We start from the raw sequence: 21,695 nt of genomic DNA on the forward strand, positions 1-21,695 counted from the left end.
GCACTGATTTTCTGTTAGTTTTGGTGAAAATGCTGAGATATTAGTGTAAAAATATCATTTGAGAAGGAGCGAATGTCAAAAAATTCATGTGCTATTCAACTGTCAACTCATAACACCCAGAAATTAGGTCAAAAATGAATAGAAAATAATTTTACACGTACTACACAGATGAGCCGGAGTCCACACATGTCCCGCCGTTCTTGCACTGAACATGATTGCAGGGAGTGACTCCACACTGACCCACACTGCGCCCAAAGACTGGATGACCTGCGGGCTGCCCCAGTGCTTGGAACTTTCTGTCTCTTCTTGTCCGAAATTGCACATCAAATATGCAGCCTTTGAAAGCACAAACACACCAGCAGCCAATTTGTATGTTAGAGGGATCTCTTTCATGTAGCTGATAATAGATTGTTTGTAAGAATAAACACCGCAGTCTCTATTTTCCCTTTATGAATATCAAAGGTAACAGCTGCGCAAAACGAAATATAAGTGATTAAAACTATTATATTTCATAATATAAAGCCAGTGAAAATAAAAACAGATCTTAGCAATTCATGTGGTTTCTCAAGTGAAGATTTTGTTCATGCTTGTTTGTTTTTGTGTTGTGTCCTTGATCAAAATACGGTTTCAAGTCAGCCAATGAATAGTTATGATGCTTAGTGCTTTCTTCATTAGATGTAAATACTTGAATTTGTTTGGTAGAATAAATATTCTGGAATGTATTTCATATGCTCTATAGTTTTTTTTCCTGTCATAGAGTGCAATTTCCTCATCATATTTGCTTTCTCCCCACATAATTCCATTTGATTGAGAAAATATTTGTTTTGGCCTGTGCTTGCAGAGCACAGGGCCTACTATAAATATAAGGCCCGAACACAAGCCTTGTAGTCATCCACACATGCAGACTCCCTTCCCTCTGCTGCATTAGTCATTGGCATAAACAGGATGCAGGGGAAATGTCATGCTCATTCATGAATATTCATGGCATGATGCTGTCTACTCCCTGCACTTGGCAGACTCAAGTGATGGTTGCGGTACTGCAAATATAGACTGTCGACAAGTGAGGCAGATGCATAGGAATATGATATGGGCTGGTTATTTTTATTTTAACTGCATATATTCAATGTGGTAACAGAAACCAAAAAACTATGTCTAGTACACAGTGCACTTTAACAATTACACTGTTAAAAAAATGTGCACAAAAATACCCAATGTACTACTTTTACTTTATCAAATTTATTTTTGTATCAAACAATTTCTTATTAAACAAGTTTGGAACTTAAACCCACAAAAAATGCCCCATAAGGTTTTCTGTGCATGCTGATAAAAGCAGGCATCAATGCATCAAGGCAGTTTGGATATCAATAGACAAGTTCATCAAAACAAATTTGCCCATTTCTTCTTGTTTGATCACCAGCTTGAATTGAACAACACTGCTTTTCTTCTTTTTTTTCTTTCTTTCACTGCCACCTTTCCACAGGGGAGTGTGGATGTGTTGATAACTGGGAGTAAAGTGCATTATCAGTGTGTTCACTGCCAGCCATCATGATTAGGGCTCCAGGAAGGTCACACAGATCTGATTAGACGCTCATGAGTTCTCATTACATCCCCAGCAGAAAGGTTATGGTTCCGCCGGTGTCGTCTGGCTCAGGTGGTGCTTACCAATATGACAGTCTCTTATAGCATGGGCAAACTAATGCTTTACCATAACTGATTTAATTTTTGAAGCTTTGTTCGGGAAGGTGAGAAATGAATTCTATGATGATAATCATGCAAAAAACAATCCTTAATTATTAAAAGATCTTGCTCGCTTCTAGTAGATGTACCGTGATATTTTATAATAATCATCATAGCTACACTGGAGGGACTGCTAAACAGGGTTATGATGATATTCATGGCTGTTGTCATCATTACTTTTACGGCAATATCCCTCCACTGCTCTGAACATTAGCAGGCGCAATGAATGCTCCCCAGAATGCATGCCTACAGTGAGGTCACATGGGAGCAAATAGAAATGATGTTGATGATAACAAAGATAATCTGTATGATACCCTTGTCCAATGACTTATGAGCACCGGAATGGATTTGCACACAATGCATAACATTATGGGTGCAGAGTGATTAGGGGTGCAGATACAATCAACCTCAAAGCTCTGTTTCGGCCTCATACACGGCCCTGTAACCCACTGTGATTACACGTGAGGCGACAGAGATCCTGGGAGAAACTAGATAGTTCAACCAGAGTTGACAGTGTTCGCACGGTAGACGTCAGTGGTGGGCTTGTAATAAATCTACAGCAGTCTTACCCTGAAAGCCATTACGGAACCTGGAGCCAAATGGCAGCAGTTCAGGGGTATACTCATTATATCCTCCCACATAGAGCTGGTTGAAAACATTCAGGCCCATCAGGGTTCCTGGAGAGGATCCTGTCCTATTACGTTGTCCATCAACCTGAAAAAATGAACAGTAAAATGTCAATGCTCATGCCATATTCTTCTCTCTGATAGCTGTCGATGTGGGAGCACAATTTATCTTAAGAAGCTGCCAAAGATCATTGGATTGATAACTGAGCTATATAGCCATACAGAGTCCACTTCATGAGGTACACCTCGATCCAGGTAGGACCCCTCTAATAGCCTGAATCCTTCCAGCCGTTGATTCAACAGGGTGCTGGGAACTTTCCACAGGGATCTTGGTCCTTGCTGACTTGATAGTTACAACAAGTTTTTTTTTTTTTGCAGCACATCCATGATGTGAACATCCCATTCTCCCTCATCCCGAAAGTGCTCTATTGGGTTGAGATGCCCAATTGGCAGTAAGGGGCCTAATGTGTTCCAAGAAAACATTCCCCACACCATTACACCAGCAGCAGCAGCCTGTACTGTTGACACCAGGCGGGATGGATCCATGCTGTTTACAACAAGTGGGGACTGGGCGTTTGTGTGTCCGTGAGTGTGTGTACATACAACTCCATATACTCAGCATATACGTGTGTGTAGGTATGGCAACCTATTTGCCCAAAAGACACACTTCTGCATTAATCACTAATCACCTTTAGCCATCCTGTGTTTTTGGATCTGCCAAAGACGACCATGTGAATGTTGATCTGGAGGTTCAGCCGGTCACTGACTATAGTCGCCACGCCAGATCCAAGGTTGAATTTATGCAAAACCCTGCCATTGCGTATCCCCAGGGCAAGGAAGTCATCTCCATCGCTGCCTAGAAAATGTATGGAAAGTTCGGCATGAGAACAGTAGGTCTCAAAATAAATAATTAACAAACAAATGAAATCTCCTGCTAAGCATTCTGGAAAAAATAAGAAAAAATAACAAAACAACGCCCATCATAAATATTACACTAATAACAAGTTGTACAACCTGAATGAACATGTTTTACATTATTATATTTAGCCTCTGTACGTTACGTGTTCGGATCAATAGTCTCAACCAACACACATTGTTCATATTGCAACCATTTTTTTTAGGCTTTTATCTACATGATCGCCTACAGTGCTTGTTCATTCCCCTTGACAAGTGCTTCATTATTCATGTCTCTCTGTTGTTTTCTCTCTTCCTCGATGAATTGTAATCTCAAGAGAAAACAAGCAAAGTGCAGGAGACCCACAACCCTTGCATTTTTATTCTCCTTTTCATTAAATAAGAGGGTGACAGTGATGTGGCAGTTACCTGCTACTAAAGCTGACCTCAGAGGAGAGAAAGCCTAATATACCTTGATGCTGCTGACAGCATCATTGTGAGCCTATATCTCCGTCTGTTTCATGCAATTACCACTACCTGTTATGAGTTGCTTGCATTTTGTGCCATTTATACCAGTGTTACGCTCTATAAAGTCATGAACAATAATAGTTTAACTGGAAATCAAGTAATTGCTGGTTTGCGGGGAGACTCATCATTGATCTCTCAAAACCTGTCAAGGGAAACCCCTCAGGGAATTCTCATGATTAGAGGATCTGAGAGATGAGAGTGAAAATCTATTAGATGGCACATTTATCATCATACACACTAGGTGAAAGCTCTCAAAATGGCAACAGAATTTATTTTAGAATCAGTAATGACTTTTGACAGCTGATCTACAAACTGTTCCTTTCTTTTTTACTTCACCTCAGAAATCATTTCACACCGCGCTGCAGGTATTAACCTCACCTTGTCCTTTATGTCCAGCGAACAGGATGAGGTTGTCTCTCAAGGCAGATGCATTGTTGGATAGCGTGAACTTCAGCATAAACTCATAGAAGAAACTTAGGCTTTGAATGGAGGAGTAAGCCACAAACGAGGTATAACCAAACTCATCGCTTCCACTGAATCTGGGCCGGGTGATATTGATCTCTGCAAAAAACAAACAGATTTCCAACACTGGCATTTCCATTCAGAGATCATGTGTTTGCTGTTATGATGTGCAACATTTATTAATTGAGTCAGGGCCCTCTGTGTGTGTATGATAATACGGTGTGAATTAGGAAACTGCATGCAATGGGGAGGCTATATCTTGTTGTTATTCAGCAGAGTGACGCATCATCCCCCTCACTGCACAACATCAGAGAGCTTACCAAAAGATGGCGCTGTTGTCAAACTTTACACAGTAGGTGTGAGTGAAATATTTTATTTTCTGAATGCTATGAGATGATGGCCTGTTTTTGAATACTGTCACCTCCTCATTCCCATTTTATTTTCATTAGAAGCTGTTTAGAAAGGATTTCGGCAAGCAAGCACTGGCTCATACATAATGTTCACATGGATAGGACAATAATCCCACTGATTATCAATTACAATCACATGCTTACTTATTCAGAATGCATCATTGATTCAATAATGCTCTCTCTTGTATTCCATCTTAGCATACCCATCTACTTGATTTTACACTGGTGACTCAATGGAAATTTCCCCAGCTCATTCAAAATTACACGCTTGCATGTTTTTTTTTCTTCTTTTTTTTTTTTTTTTACACAGCAGTGAAATTTCAAAAACAAAACTCCTCCACTCCACTGCAAATACCTTGCATATATTCTTCCCTCGCCCCAGGCAATGGCTAAGTGCTGTTCAGAACTCCCCCCTGACTGCCTTGAGCTCTGTTTGGCTTCTGAATTATTAATAAAGTTGGAAATTTTGCTGTTATTATCTTGTCTGGTTGGGCTGTATTTGCCATTTTTTCCCACTGAATGGCCACAGCTTTTCACCTGCAGTTTAGCTCAAGCTTCGTTGTGTTTGAATTGATCAGCTCTAGACGATGGTCTTTTTTTGCCCTCTAACAACAACTCCACTCTGCCTGTGGTCTACCCACCTGTTAAAGCCAGGTACAAGATGTCAGGGGTAACACAAAATTAAATTCGTTTTAATCTTGTTTACGGTAAGTAATTATTCAGTTCATGGACAGAATAACCTTGAATCTGACGTGACAAATAAATCAACAAAGCATCTATTTATCTAAACCGACACAGGCAAATTTCAGATGCATACATCCTCATGCATGCAAAAAATACAATGAATTATTACATAATGTCTGTTTTCTTTGGCAGGAAATGTTTCATATTGTAGACTTTGCTGGTCATCTAACAGTTACCTTTGTGCATGCCAAAGAGAGTAGATTTGAAACAAATCACAAAGGCCCATAACTGATGTACACTGGGAGCTGTACTCCAAGCTGTGTACAAGTACCTCTTGACAGGTAAGTTATTGAAAGCGTATAGCCTTTAGGTTTCCATTTTATTTCTTTATTTTAAGCACTCAGTAGATGGGTTTCTCTCACCAGACCGCCTTAGGCATAGAAGATGTTTCCTTTTGCTGGTATCAACTCAGGACGCACTACCAATATGTCGATCGACCATTTAATAGATAGGCTATTTTCAGGCCCTCAAAGTAACACGAAAACTGCATTTGGTGTGTAAAGCTACAGATTGAGCAGAAATCAATATAATTTGCCAGTGCACAACTGTGGTTTCATTTTGCTAGCTCTTAACTTCTTATCAGAGTACAGTATGGTGAAACACTGAACCGATCATTAATAAGCCAATGGACTGAGGCTCCCTCGGTGAAACGTGTGACATCAGTACAATAACAGTCATATTCTTAAGAAAAAGAGTGGCATTTTGATTTTGTTGGGTATTGCTGTAATGTATTATTATATATTGTTGTGGTGCAATAATACTGCAAACAGTGTCGAGCACATGGATTAAAACCCTCAACAATAAATAAAATCTATCCATAAAAATGTGATAAACATAGAAAAAAAAAGATTTTTAAAAGTAAATGAGACTGGTTATGTTAACATTTCAGGATTTAATACAATGTTGAGATCTGGTCCCAGATATTGAATCACATTACTGTATGTCTACACTTGGCCAAAAAATGGCTGATATGTGCATCTTGTGGCTGTCTGTGTCTGCATTTTTTCCCTGCTCTTTCACTCCTTTCGTTGCTTTTGTGTGCATTTTAGTGCCTGTTGTACTCAAATTGTGTATTCAAACTGAAAGGAATTCCTTCAATAATGCACGCTTGATCATGTCCATATCTGGTTTCCCACATCCAACAGCAATATGAATAAAATCTAATTTTTGTGTGTTCAGATCTTCTGCTGTATAGATGCTGGCCAGCACTGAGAGGATAATTATAACCACAGCCATTATAATCCAGACAGAATATGTGACAGAGGGTAAGCTTAGTGTTTAAACGTGGCAGGATTTTGGCAAGAGTCTGAAAAAGAAGGGGTTTTTCATATTGTGTATTGTTTTCAAATGTTTTTTTGTGTTCTATAAATTCTAGATATGAATCTTTGATGGGAAATATGGGCAACTCTTGTACAAAAGTACGCCATTAATAATTCTGAGTGAAGTCATCTTAAATATCCATTAATGTTTTATGATTTTGACTCTTGAGGCAGAGTAGCACTATAGCACTTCCTACTCTCCCCTTGCCTCCATTTCCTGCTTGTTCACAGGCCAGTCTTATCTATTCCAAAAGGGTGCAGGGGGACCAAGAACTGAAAATATTACATTTCTAAAATCCCTAAACCATTTCCTGCTGTGTCATGTCTGCTGCTGGATAAACAATTTTAGTTTTTTTTTTCCTAACAGAGAAAAAAGAAAAACAACCGTACAATCACTTGCATGGTATTTGGCAAAAGAAATGCCACATGAGGAAAAATGTAAGAGTATACGAAAGCGCCAAGAGGTAAGGAGACCTTAGGAGTGATCAATTTTGACTCTGATCTTATCTGATATTACCAGGATTAAAATTCAAATGTCACCCATACTCAGTGTGACACTGGGAGATTAGAGTACTGTATTTGGCATCAGGATGCTTAGACTCTGTCAGGGGCTGCGTGGCATGGCTGAGCGACTCATATGCCAAGCACCCCACTGCTCCTACAGTCTAATTTAGTCAAACAAGACCCTTGGTCTCTGAGAGTCGTAGCCTGTGAAGCCTTGTTTTCATGGTATTAGTGTTTTGGAATTACAGCCATTCCAGATGGGCAGACTCTACAAGTCACAATATGCTGCATTTTGTAACACTGATACCTAGCAACAGACTTTTGGTAATATGTAATAATTTAGTTGCTCAAAATGTGTGAATGACCAGCAAGTGTTCACAAGTGTCAGTTAGCTGTTACCTTAATGGCTACTTACTGTATTTAAGGCTCATAAAATAGCTAAGCCGATGCGGCCCCTACCAGGATAAATTAAATGCTATTTATCTTATATTTCCTGACCTCTTGAGCCAGTATACAGACACGAGCAGTGATAGCTGCCAGCTGATACTATAGATTCATAGTAATTATGTTGGAATATTTTCCATTATATTTCTCACGGGTTAATATAACGTCACTCTAATAGTTCTTGTATTGTTAGGTTGAATGTTCTGGTTAGGCTAGAAATTCCATGCAATATTTAATGTGCACATTGTGCACTTTTTTCAATTACATAAAAATGAAATAAAGTGAAAAAAAGGCAAATTACATTTCTTCCTTAATAGCAATCGACTCCAAATTGATTATTTCAGTAATATTGATTCCAAAGGTGGAGAAAGAGATTCCTGCTTTTTCAGCATAATGTCAGACCCATTAACCCCTTTAGTTAACAACGGCTCTCATTCTATTAACTGTTCAGTGCTCTCATTCGCCAATTGTTAACTGACCTTGCACTGACGATATCTATCCTGCATTGATTTGTGTGGAACTGGCCTTTGCAGTACTTGCCTTCGTCACACAGCAGGCCTTGTCTTCCATAGGGGCAGAGACATACAGCCTCCATCGGGGACTTGGGGATGCATGTGGCTCCATGACCACAGGGGCTGCGTTCGCAGGCACTGAACTGGCACAGGCGGCCAGTGTAGAGCGGGGGACACTCACAGAACCAGTCCTCTGCATCACTAAACACACAGACACAGAGGGAGGGATCATTAGGCCAGAGGGGAAAATGGACCCTGATGGCACCATTAATACAGGCTTTACATACTTGCACAGGGGCCTCAGAACATACAGGGAGAAGAGAGATGATAAAACAACCAACAACAGCCAGATGGAATATATTTTACACATTTGAGTTTTGCAGGAACACAAGCTTGTGTGTTAAATGGACATACGGCTAAAGATGGACTGTGCAACAATCATGCTATGGATTTGTTCATCAAAGCAGCCACTGCAGGGACAGTGCTTGTATGATTTTTTTTCATTTGGTAAAGCTATACAAATGCACCCTGAAAAACAACTGCAGGAAACCAGTCATTACAAGTGTTCTAGAAAACATATAGCCTGAAATTGTACAAGAGATTTCCTATCTGTTCCCTCCTCGATTCATATGCGTGTGCTTCATCTCTAGGCAAGAAGTGGAGGGTGGGCCAGCATGCAAAGTAATATACAGACAGGGGGCTTTATAAAATGCTCTTCTTAGATGAGCGCAACTTTGAAAAGGTATAATATCAGATACAGGAAGCATTGGTGGGGTTTCAAATCTATAAAATAATAATGTGCTTTGAGCAGCAGCACTACAGGACGTATTTTGCTCCTTGAGAATGCAGCTTCGTGAAATGAAATATTTACATTCTGTCACCCGAGTTGAGAATTCTTGGATATGACTGTATTGAAGTACAAAAAGATGCTGTGGTAATGTAGCAAGAACCTCCAGTGTATGAGTATTTGTGGGCTGCTAATGTCAATTTCAAGACATCCTAAGGGCAAATGATATACAGCTGCTCTGTGCTGCTATTGCTGCCAAACTGTGACCGTTATTTTTGAAAGACACAGTCCCAAACAGAAAATAGTCTGGGCTCTTAATTTGACGCTGCACACTGTGCAATGTGCATTTGTTATTCCTGGGGTTGATCTTACTTATTCACTTGGGGAGCTATTCACCTTGGAGCTGCTGATTTGACCCATATATAATTATTGCTTCCTATATATTATAATATTGGTGATGGGAAAATGAAAGATTTTCCACTAAATGCAATAATTTTGAGATGTGCTCTCAAAATGTAAGAGATGTCCTCGTATCTCTTACAGGCAAAAATATAAAATATGATGTCTTTATAGATTGTACATTGGACAAAACAGATTTCAGTCCTTTGAAAAACAGTTGCTAATATTCAAAAATATTAATTCAGCTGCCCAAGCTCTTAGAGTGGCTTCGCACTTCAAGGATCAAGTCATCAGCAGACATATTTCTGCGACATAAGCGCACTCACAGTGACTAAACTTGTTTTCTGCAAAACAAAGTAAAGGCAACAACACTGAATCTGATCACTCAGACATTTACTAATGGTCTGTAAAAGAATACAAGTAAACAAAAAGATTTATGAACTTTCACGATTGTCATAATTCAGAGCTTGCCAAACATCCGTCATAGTGACAGCTGAGGCAACTGAGACAGAAGCTGAAAAAAGTCCAAATTTAAAAACTCTCATCTAACATGAATATTAAGTTGTCGCAGTAGCAGCACTGGCATATTTTAGAGAATTCCTCCAGAAATCTTTAAAAAAAAAAAAAAAAAAAAAATGTGGCACGAATGACAAAGTGGAAGGGCCCGGGGTGAAGTGAGTGCATGATGCTTATTTTGCAGCTGTATGAGCCGTGTCATGCATCTCATGCTTTCAGTGGACATTTTTAAGCTTGCCACAAGGGGGGCGAGCTTCTAGAAATAGAGTGAGCGGTTTGGCCGGGGAGCTGGCTTTTTGTGTCTGTTTAGGAATCCACTTTGAACTGCACATGTGACTCCTGAAAGCCTCCTAAAACCTTTCCTTTTGAAGCGGTAACAATGAGACCTAACATCAGTTAGAAAAAGAAATGGTTCAATTATTCATAATGAACAGTGGTTACCTTGCACACAGGGGAAAAATATCATGTGGTCCAGTTTGTGTTATTGTAGATTGGGACATAACTATCACACATAACAGAGTGATCAGAAAGAGAGTATGACAATTAAGCAGTATTATTTGCTATAACGCACAGATATTGTTGGGTTTATTTTATCCTGTTGGTGTTTTACCTCTCCATCTCTACACATTAATATTGATGAGCTACTATTTTTTTCCTATGGGAGCCTCCATCAAATTAAGATTTCCTTTTGTATAAAATAAAGTTCTCATACAGTACCTTATTGATTTAATGGAGTAATAAAAACAAGAATATATATCAGTCTAGTAAGTAGCACTCTGCTTGTTTTCACTCTCGTTTCATTCAAAGCTCGACAGAAAACCTTTATACCGCAGTGATCTTGGAAGTTTGAGCAAACCTGTTTGGTTTTCCCTTGTATAAAATATTTATTCTGCAGTTTTGATCAGCAAAGTTGCAACACAGTAAGCATCAGCCATGTGTAGGGGCCTTGGGTGGCTCATCAGGATTCTGCAGACGTCCTATACAGAAATCACTGGGAACGATGAGACTGAACGATAAACAATTCAGTCTCTTCGGGGGGTAAACATCAGTGTAGTCCCTATGTGTCAAAAAGACGTCCAACAATCTGGATTATCATGGGAGACAAAATCACTCCAATAAGACTGTCTAGCTGTGGAGCTTTGTCAAATAAGACAGTGCAAATTTCTTTGTTTCCCTATAGAAACAATTTGGATTTGCAACTGAAACGACTGCTCTTGCCTTTCATTTAAAAAAAAAAAACAAACAAAAAAAAAAAAAACATCTGAGCTAAATTAGTGGATGCCATGTTTTTTGCCCTGAAAAAGCAGCAGCGGATATTACTGATTCTAAAAATGTATTTGTTGGAGTGTGGATGGAAGAAGAGAAGGAGCAAGGTTGAAAACACTTGAGTTTTTAATTGGTCTAATCAAAAACCTGATGTGTGGGGTGACAAAAGATTATTTCAATTTGCCAGAGGCAGTCACTTTGATTACAAAATTGTGGTAATGCTATGTGAAGTGATTTCAATATGTTAATCATACAAATGCGAGATGTGAATGCTTGCCACTGCATGTCATTTCAAGACTGCACAGCAAAGGCACACATATAGGTTAAATTATTAAGGAAGGCTACATTTTTAAACTAATGAGAGCCAGATAAAATGATTAATAATTGACCAGTTGGCTTACGATCTCTCTGTCAGATCAAACAATGAAGCTGTGCAGCCACATAGAATTTCTTAAATCATATTCTTTGTATGTTATTTACAAAATCCCTCCTCCTATTCAAGAATTTGGTATGCAGATTGAATTCCAAGTCGCTGATGAGGCTTTGCACCACGGGTTGTCTTCAGTTCCAAGTATGAAAGTGTTAAGTTCACTTCATCCTTTGCAATAAAAAGGACGGCTGGATTTAGAAGATCTTATTTATGGAGAGGAACTACTGTACTTCAGCACTGGAACACCATTTGGTTGCCATTGTTGTCATTTGCCAAAGACAATGACAGACGCTGCGATCACGCAAGAGATGACTAACTATTCACGCAATTATTTGTCATCTGAATTTTACCATCAGCAAATGAGGTGGAATTTTGCTCATGGCTTTTACCGAACGGAGGCAGGCTCCTGTTTCGGCAGATGGCTGTTCTATATTGAGACTTTCCATGAACACTACAAACGCTTACCTGGCTGTAAAAAATCATGACGTGTGCTACGTCTCTGTCATGGAGCCAAACTACTTTTAAAACACACCACCATGACGAGTGCTTTCGATGATACTTGAAATGAAATCCCTACAGAAAGGAGTGTAAGAATAAAGCATTGGGGAACTTCTCTCAAGGGATCAGACACTGTTTCTACAGAGCCCAACGCAGAACACACCGCACTCAGAAAAGCTGTGCTTGTCTATAAGATTTTTTTTAAAGCATATTCTTGAGTTTAACCTCCAGTATCACACTTGTCAAATGCATCGCCTGATTTATTTGGGTCATTTTTTTGCCTTTCTAACCCCAATTAAAATTATTGCCTGAAAAAAAGGAAAAACCCACAAAACTCAACACTTTACATTAAACTCCCTCAGCTGTACATTGTGGACATACTTTGCACTCAGCTACACAATTGTTGAGTCATAATAAATAAAGCTGAGTTCCAGTGAATTAACAGTGACGAATTAGCTTCAGACAACGATGAGCACTACAGGAGATGATGCAATGTATTACATTTAAACTTCACAGCTTCAAGCGAGGGTAGAAATTGGCTGTAGTGGGGAAGTGTCAATTCTACCAGCTAGTTTGGTGGGTGAGGCTTTCTGATCTATTTTCTGTATGAACACAAAGCTTGTCCAAAACTGAGGCTGTGCTTGATGCCTGCTGTGATGTGCCACTATCGCTGGTCTTCTCTTTCATGAGCGTGCAAGATGTAAAAAAAAAAAAAAAAAAAAAAAAAAGCTCTTATCAAACCAAATGAAATGAAGTCATAGCTGGATGAATACATTATAGTTCGTGTTTGGAAAAGGAAAATGAGCTGAGAAGTGTTAAGAAGAGAAACAACAGCCCAAACTGGCACAGACAAGAGTAGGAGGTGAGGAAGTAAGAGGGTCTGAGGAAAAAGCGTGGTGATTAAGTGATAGATGATAAGCAGGTGACTTATTTCTGAAAATTAAAAGACAACACCATGATACAGAACATACACTGACAGATTTTATGCTGTGGAGAACTCTAATATGCAATTTTGCTGCTGGGAAGAGAAACCTCAAACCTGAGGTTATGTAAGATCACAACGCTTCAAAAAGCCACCTCCAGATTATGACTACACATGCATATAAATTTATTTTGCACAAAAGTTTCAGGGCACACGTCCTTCAGCACAAAATTTCATTATCAGTCTGGTGCAACAGGCAGAACAGATCCAGCAACCAACCAGGATGCAGAAGACAATTCAGTCCATGTTTGCACACTGACTGAAGAAGGCTGCCTGCCCTGAAACGTCGGTGCGCAATAAATTGTGCTGTCCTGTGCTTATTATCATGTATTTCATTGAGGATTCACCACCTAGTTTATTATTGAATGTGCTTTCACGTACATCCCTACACCGGCACATTTATTTTCTGTAACACACGCCACACTGAGTGTCAAGGGGAATACCCAAAATCTGATTTAATTTCTGTTCTCCTAGCCTACCCAAATCTACATGCATTTGCAGCTCCGGTCCTTTGGTCCCTGTCTGGTATTATATTGCTGTCTAATCACACAAGTGGGAAAAATAAAGTCACTGATTGGAGTAATACAGACACAAATAAAAAATGCACTGTCAGACTCAATAACCAGCATAATCACGGAGACACTGAAATGCATGGGGCAATATTCTCTGCAATGCTTTGATTATATTATAACAAAAAAATATTCTGGCAAGTAAAAACTGCTTGCCACACTGATTATTGAGCAAAAACTTGTTTTAAGCGCTGGTCATCAGTAACAACAAGGGCAAATATGAATTAATGTAGATATGCTGACAAAAAAGTCACTTCCAAAGTAAAAAAAAAAAAAACGGTTGCTGAGAAATTCTGGGGTATCATGTTTTTAGTACAACTTAACCACATTTTCTTGCTCAGAGTTGTTGCCACCACAAAAAATTCATTTGTGTATAAATATATAAGTCTACAAAAAGGTCTCTGCTCAATAATAACTTGCACATTGTTAAATATGCTATTCCTGGTGTAATCACTATTTCAAAACACTCTATCATATTGAATTATCATGTAGAAAACAAAGACTAACCTGTGATGTCATCGAGATATACAGCATGACCCCGCTCTGCTTTTAGCACACTATGCTGATTTGAGATCATATAAATCCAGATAATGTTTAAATTATAGTAGTGCTGATTAGTAGACTTTGTAGCTGACTCAGAACATGTACCCACATGAGGGGAGAACCACCCTGGACACTCTCGATTACCATTATTTTTCCACTCCTCTTTCTCATTACTGTGCACAGTGTATCGTGCTGAATGTTCATTAGCACAAATTCAACTGTCCTAAGACATAAGAGGAACTTATTTGAGAACCGCTGATTCTCATTTTGCTGCACTTAAATGTGATTTATTTTGAGTTAGGGGTCTCTGTTTTAAAAGTTTGGGTTAAAAAAAAACAAAAAAAACAAAAAAAAAAAAAAACAAGGAAAGTGCCACAGAAACACTTCTTATAATAGTGTGATTTTCACATGGAGTCATCGGAGACTTGTCCCCAAATTAGTTTTCTAATTATTATTAATTATTTCTAAGTGAGTCAAGGATCCACAGAAACTCATTTTCAACAACAGGAAAAAAAACACATCTGTGTAAAAATAACATATTTCCACAATAAACTTGACTCGGGAGTTGTTTTGAGTCCACTTGTCCTCCAAATTTCAAAGATACACTGCAATAAACACTGTAATGAGCAAGATTCCTGAGGAAGTATTCTTCAGGGACTGCAACTGTACATGGGATGAGTTATGTTTGTTTCTCATTGTGAATAACAATAATTGTTTCTGGGACCTTGAGTTATTTTATAGGTACTTTAAACAAGTATAGAGGGAACTCTGAATCATGATAAAATTATTACCTCTTTCTGTATGAAGAGTAATGGTGGACTGGCAATATGGCACAGTTTAAGTATGCAGCTATTTTTTTTTTTTGCAACAGTCACATTTAAGTATGTTATGTTTTCATGTTTTAAAAGGCTCTGTTTGTTATTTCTAGCTCAATACTGGCCTCTGCCATTTAGCCGCTCAACAACATTGCATCAAAATCGGCACTAGCTTTTGGCCCTTCTTCCTGCTACTTCCTGCTTTATTTATTTATTTATTTATTTAAAACTCACTGGATGTAAAACAACTATAAAACTTGAGATCTTATTAAAATGGGAGCTGTTTGGCAGATTATATACATGCCAAATTTATCATAACACCCTGCTGGCTAGTAAATAAAAAAATTGCCAAGCTATTTTGTACGAGGACTTTTGCCTATGAGCATAGCAGAAAAAAAGCCTATTTTTTAAATGGAACTTGGTGTGATGTTTCCACGAGATGCACGGAGCAGTCCTTCATAACAAAGGCATTAACCACTTATTATTCTTATTGCTAGAATAATAAACACAAACAAACAACAGAACAATAGAATAACAAGCTGGAGATGAAGCACCAGAGTATGTTAGTGCTACCCAGCTCCTGGGCTTACAAACTGCTGGACAGACTCCAGAGTATTTTGGGGAGTCGGGCTTCATGGGTGTGGGAGGATACCACAATTGACTGACAGGTGGGCCTTTGAGCACCAACAACACATCCTCAGCCTGCTCCTTTGTTGTTTAAGACATAAATCTCCAGAGCCGGTGCACCACGAGTTGATGACCTTGTTTCACTCACTAATAATCAGCAACCCCTGCTGGTATTAACTAGTCATATCACACTTTAGGAAAACAGAAATACATATTGCACCTTTAAATACAACGTACGGACCATTTTCAACATTGTGTGCTTGAGTCTAACGAGGTGTTCTGTGCGATCCGATGGTAATGTTGGAAAATATTACAGAGCCGCTGCAGACATACAAAAAGCCCTTAGTTCTTGGGTGCTGATTTGCATGCCAAAGCCACATTTATGCAACTTGATGCATTATGTGCAGCTAAATGCCTGATGTATAAATGTATCACCAACCAGCCCCGTGCTGGTAGCCGTTGCTATGTAATATTATTTCTAAATGCCTGAGTGAAAAGGATATCACATGAAGAGAGACAGCTATGAAATCACCATAACTGAACCTGGGATCAAATTCCTTATTCATCCCATTATATTACGGCGGTGCAATCCAGGCTGACTGACTGAATGAACAGTGCTCTGTGAACTCCTGATGACCCAAAATCTGCTGGGTAGTTCAAGAGGCCACTGCATTAACGCATATTCATCACAGAGATAATTGCAAAGCCCACTCTGTTGCTTATGACAAGGCAATGTGACCACAACGCCACCAGCTCTTAATTTGAATTCTTGGAGCAATTCACATTCCAATGCTCATGGTGTCCTTATTCCGTTCCTGTTTTATAAATGCAGCTGTTAATTGATACTGTCATAATGCAATGAAGAAGACATTTGGAGCAGCTATTTACTGGATTACTTAAGGTGAAAAGAGCAGTGCATACCCAGTTAACATGCTTAAAAAGACAAGGCAAAATTGGTGGTAAGTGGTGTGTGATGACTGTGTGATTAGCTGTACAGGCCAAAGATGAAGGCAGAATGGGTCATCACATATTTGGCCCAACACCTTGCATGTATTAACTTTACTGAGGAAGCAAGACACAGTAGATGCGTGGATAGAGGTGAATGGGAACATGTCACAACTACTTCTTTACTGCTACTCAAGTAAATTTGTAAAGAATTAATCTTGGACTTCTGTGCCCTCAAGAAACCTTGCACAGGTCCACCTGATTAATGAGTCATTCGATTATTCTGTGTACTCTCAAGGTAATGAAGAAATACAAGTCATTTACACCTAGAGTACATAAAAGAAAGCCAGTAGTGGCTCAGATGGTCAATAAATAAGCAGCCTTGATGTTTGTATTTCAGTAAATACAGGCAGAGGAGTCAGTGGGCTGAGTGAGAGCTGCCATCAGCACATTAAACAAAGAGGCTGTTATTGTATACTGACTGTCATTTATTATATATATATATATATATATATATATATATATATATATATATATATATATATATATATATATATGTATAGGATTGGTGCTTAAATAAACAAACTAAACCAGAAGGAATTCAGTTGAGTGAAACCTCCACCAATGCTACATCAACTAGCAAAACTCCAGCCTCCAAATGATTCATTATAGTTATTATTATAATTAAAATTTCCAAGAAAATAGCACATGAAAGCAATGCTGTTAAGTAGCTGACGTGTCTCTCTCACTTTCCTTATAGGAATGGCGCATTTGATGAACATGAACTAATATCAGAAAACAACAGAATGTGATATGCACGTATATACATGAATAATTGCATTTTTGTGCGATTATCCTGAGGAGGACTGACCTGGGCTGAACTGTTGATGCAGACTCTGAAGAAAAATCACTATTGGGAGGAACTGTGGAAATGCCAGAGCCAGATCGGGACCAAAAAGTAGCCGAGTGATCACTATCTGTCCACCATATTTCATTTAAATCCTTTTTTTTTTAGATAACAAAGAGACGTGGGTCCCTCCAACCTCAATGGCAGAGTTAAGCACAACTCCCTTTCTCACAGCAGATGCTACTGAGATAATAAAGTGTCACAGTGGTGCCAAAACCAGGAAGGGGGGGACACAATCATGGGATGATGGAAATGCCACCTTCCACCCTAATGTCCCTTCCTCACGGAAATCTCATTAAGCTTAAAAACAACGTGGGGTTTAATGAGATATTGATTTGGAAAACTAAATTCACCATAATTACCAATGCTATAAATAAACCCTCTTTAGCTATTGTGAAACAGCAGTAAGAGGACAAGTTCGGCTTTAGTTTCTAGCTGATACTTGGCAGGAGGCCTAAGAGCATGTACACCCATCATCAAAAGATCAGTTACACTACATGAGGAAATACCTGCACCGACCCTCTCGGTGATGCTTGCGAAATTGCATCAACTACCTTGTATTGTATGTTCTGTGATGCACCAAACTGGAATAGTTCTGGGCTTCACTGTTTAAGACATTTTTTTAAGATTTTCAATATACCTCTTAGCCTCTTTCTGGGGACATCTTGCCATCAAAAGGGTCACCTCAAAGAATTTATATAACAATCTCCCATCAGCACAAAGCTCTGGCTTTTTCTTCTGTACTGGAAAAATGGCTCCATCCACCCTGACTGACCAGTTAAAGATACCATGTCAAATGTCAAGCCAGAAAAGATCAGGTATGCTGTTAATTGCACAGAATTTAAGATGTGGGGTTATTTTAATGATTTTACTGAAGCATTTTACATTGTTTTACTGTTTGTGACACAATGACATACAACTTCCCTGGCTGAATACTACATAGAGCATAAGCGTAAGAGTTTTTCTTTCTGTTTCCTTTTGTTTGTTTGTTTTTTTTTTTCCTTTAGCAAGTTATACGTTATCCTTTAATGATCCCCATGGGGAGATTTATCATTTAAACCATCCAAAGTATTAGTGGCAGTGGGCAGCCACCGTGCAGCCCCCGAGGACTGACTTCAATTCTAAACCAGTGCCTTGGTCAAGGGCGCTGATAGTTTGGATCTACTTCACAATATAAGATGAAGTGTATCACATGGCAGCTATTGGGTTACTGACTGCACTGATAGCAGATTAATCATGTAAAACCTGTAAATATTTAGGACAGAAAATTATTAATGCAACAAATGTAATGTGTAGGTAATGGTCTAGTGGATGGGAAGGACACGTCATGGCTGTATAATATCAATTCCAAGTTCCCACTTACATACCATGTCTCATGGGTTTGAGGCAACAGGAGGTCTAGCACATTTTATGCATGACCTATGTTAGCCATAGGATAAGCTTATCTATAAAATATTTTTCTTTTGCATGGCAGTGGCATGTCAGACGCTCTTGTTTTATTCAGCACCTGCTTCTGAGGCCAGTGTTGGACTGGGCATATCTCAGGGGATGAACAAAGAAAATACTGCAGAGAAACCCTATGCTTTATGTTGCTCTGTGCATTTTTCTTAATTGCTTACAATTTTAAAGTATTTTAAGAATTAAGTTAGTGGAAGAGGTGACCTAGTACCTGACACAGGTTCCTCCATTGCGGCAGGGAAGGTGCTGGCAGACAGGTGGGTCACAGTTTTTGATGTTCTTCCCTCTCACTGCCTCGCCCACCAAGTAAATCTCCTTCGAGTTGACCTGAAGTTCTCTGATGCACCCAATGAATCTCCTCCCTCCCTTTGCGCCATCATGAATCTCCCGACGGGATGAAACATCCCCAAGAAATATGGGTCCAAAGGTTCCCTACAAAAATGGTGGAAAACCTGTGATCAGCATTATCATTTACTAAATCACACTAAATCATACAATGTATGTCCCTTGCAGATACTAGCCCAGCTGCACAAAAAAGATAAAAAACAATTTTTCAATGTCAATGTGAAAATAGTAATGCAGTGTGCTACTATAGTCTTCAGCTTTATGCAAATTTACATTATTATAACCTAGACAAGCGATTTGAGCTGACTTCTTCCTTTTTCATTCCTATGATGCCGGCATGTTATGATAGCACATTTCCTGGTAGAATAAGAGGGAGGTAGAATGCTTTAAAAAAGCCTGCAAGCTTTCTTTGATGTGCAAGGCAATTAGGTAGAATTAATGTAGACCAATTCTGTGAACCGACAGCTTATCCTACCATAACGGTCAATTTAACAAGCAAGGTATAATTATATCTGCTACCAAAAGAGGGCTGCAAAACCACTACCACAAGTCCATTTTATATTAACGGTGAATTACATATATTGCCAACTGAGCAGTGACCTCAGGTAATTCATGTTCATATGAATATTGAATAGCACTTTCTTTGGAGATGTTTACATAGTACTTTCATAGCAGCCTCATGACATGCTTCATGATTCATTTATGAGTGAGCAATCAACATTTATAAGAGCTCGATTACACGCTCTTGCCAAGTTAGGTAACATGATGACAGTGGATTTCAAAATAAAACTCCCCTGGAGTTTCCTGTTTTATGCATGAATAGCTCCATAGTTAACATGAAACATTTGCAATTCCCTCAATTTCACTCAAATTTTATAACAAATATCAGATGACCAGTCTTTGCCACCGTAACCCTGGGCAACTCCAACATCACACTCAACAGAAACAAAGAGCTCTTACAGTTTCTGTAAAAATGCTTCCAATATGGTTCCGTTCACCCCCACGCAATGCTTTTAACATAGCTGCATTGGCCTTTAGTCAGCCAACCAATGAGTTAGGACTCAAGCTTTATTATGAGATTAGACAGACCAAAACCATATGAGGGGAAAAAAAAAAAAAAACACCTGGGAATCTCTGTTTTAGTTGCAGAACTACACTCCAAAAGCCTTTTTTTGAACTCATCTACTAGATAATTTGAGCACCACTTTTTATGCCAAGCATCTAATCAAAATCCCTCTTCATCTGCTGAAGTTTCTAAGTGACTGTATGATTTTTATTAGGTTCTTGTTGTTAAGCTTGCGGTTGTAACCTTTATCAGCTGCCTGATGGCCCTCGTATAAGATTACTCTTAAGATTAAACACTGTGTGACAAGGCATAACTACATCAATTAAGTCTAATAATCATTAAAAATATCACTCAACATATGAAAGTAACCAGCTCTACTGGAACTTCTTAGGTACTTTAAACATACATACATGAATTCAGTAAAGCAACTGTATTATAATCTGACAGCCTACATTTAATTTATGTATCGGTTAACGTGGCTGACACAACAACTCAAAACAAACAGTATTTATGATGGTTAACAACTGTATATATATATAATTAACTGATATGACAGATGTAATCTCTTGCAGTATAGCATATATAGCAGTCAGTGTAAAAAATGTCTCTCCACAACCTTGAATTGAATCCCTGACCAAAACTGGTGTTATTAGATATTCACATGACAACTGTGATGTGTGTTGTGGGAGCTTGTGATGGCAAGATAAATACTGACCACTGACCAGGTTACAAAACAATTTTATAATTATATTTTTAATCAGAACAGGCTCTTTAAGTGAAGCAGGAGGTGAGACACAAATGGCTCCATGACGACCTGCACGTACCCTGTGTGTGTATTTCTTCATTGTCTGCTAAAATTCGCCCTAGCTCTTCAGTCAGACTGAGAATCAGAGACACTTCAGCTAGATGATAAAACTAAGGTCAAGATGATGAAAAACATTAACAAGGGGAGATTGCTTGGCTACAGCTGTGGAAATAGCCTTGTATCACGAGTCCCTCACTCAGGCAGAATTCAGTCACACTGTCAAAAGAACTTTGATTACATGCATTTTTCTATACGGCAGTAAAGTTGATTTAATCCTATATGTACTCTCTAATTAATATTTCCTGGAAGCAGTTTCTTGACTAAGTAACATAAATGTTGAGATGGAATCTTTTTGAGGTTAAAAAAAAGTTACATAAATAATAAATAATTAAACATGCAAGTAAATAAATAAGTAAAGAAGTAAATAAATAAATCACAAAAAATGATGTCTCCAGGCATGCCCAAATATATGCTATGAATCTTCACCTCATAACACCAGCACACACACACACACACACACACACACACACACACACACACACACATGAAAATCACAT

The 21,695-nt window shown here is 38.7% G+C and overlaps 1 protein-coding gene across 1 annotated transcript in view; it reads right to left on the reverse strand.

The window, feature by feature from the left end:
- Positions 1-21,695, reverse strand: part of eys (eyes shut homolog) — a 163,165-nt gene that overhangs the window by 2,543 nt on the left and 138,927 nt on the right. The window contains exons 42-47 of the mRNA XM_030071113.1: positions 19,134-19,354; positions 8,209-8,381; positions 4,164-4,346; positions 3,053-3,219; positions 2,307-2,451; positions 162-336 (exon numbers count right to left, since the gene is read on the reverse strand). Coding sequence (XP_029926973.1) covers positions 162-336; positions 2,307-2,451; positions 3,053-3,219; positions 4,164-4,346; positions 8,209-8,381; positions 19,134-19,354 — 1,064 coding nt within the window. The remainder of the gene's footprint in view (positions 1-161; positions 337-2,306; positions 2,452-3,052; positions 3,220-4,163; positions 4,347-8,208; positions 8,382-19,133; positions 19,355-21,695) is intronic.

Source organism: Myripristis murdjan, chromosome 15, assembly GCF_902150065.1.
Source record: "Myripristis murdjan chromosome 15, fMyrMur1.1, whole genome shotgun sequence".
Classification (NCBI taxonomy): Eukaryota; Metazoa; Chordata; class Actinopteri; order Holocentriformes; family Holocentridae; genus Myripristis; species Myripristis murdjan.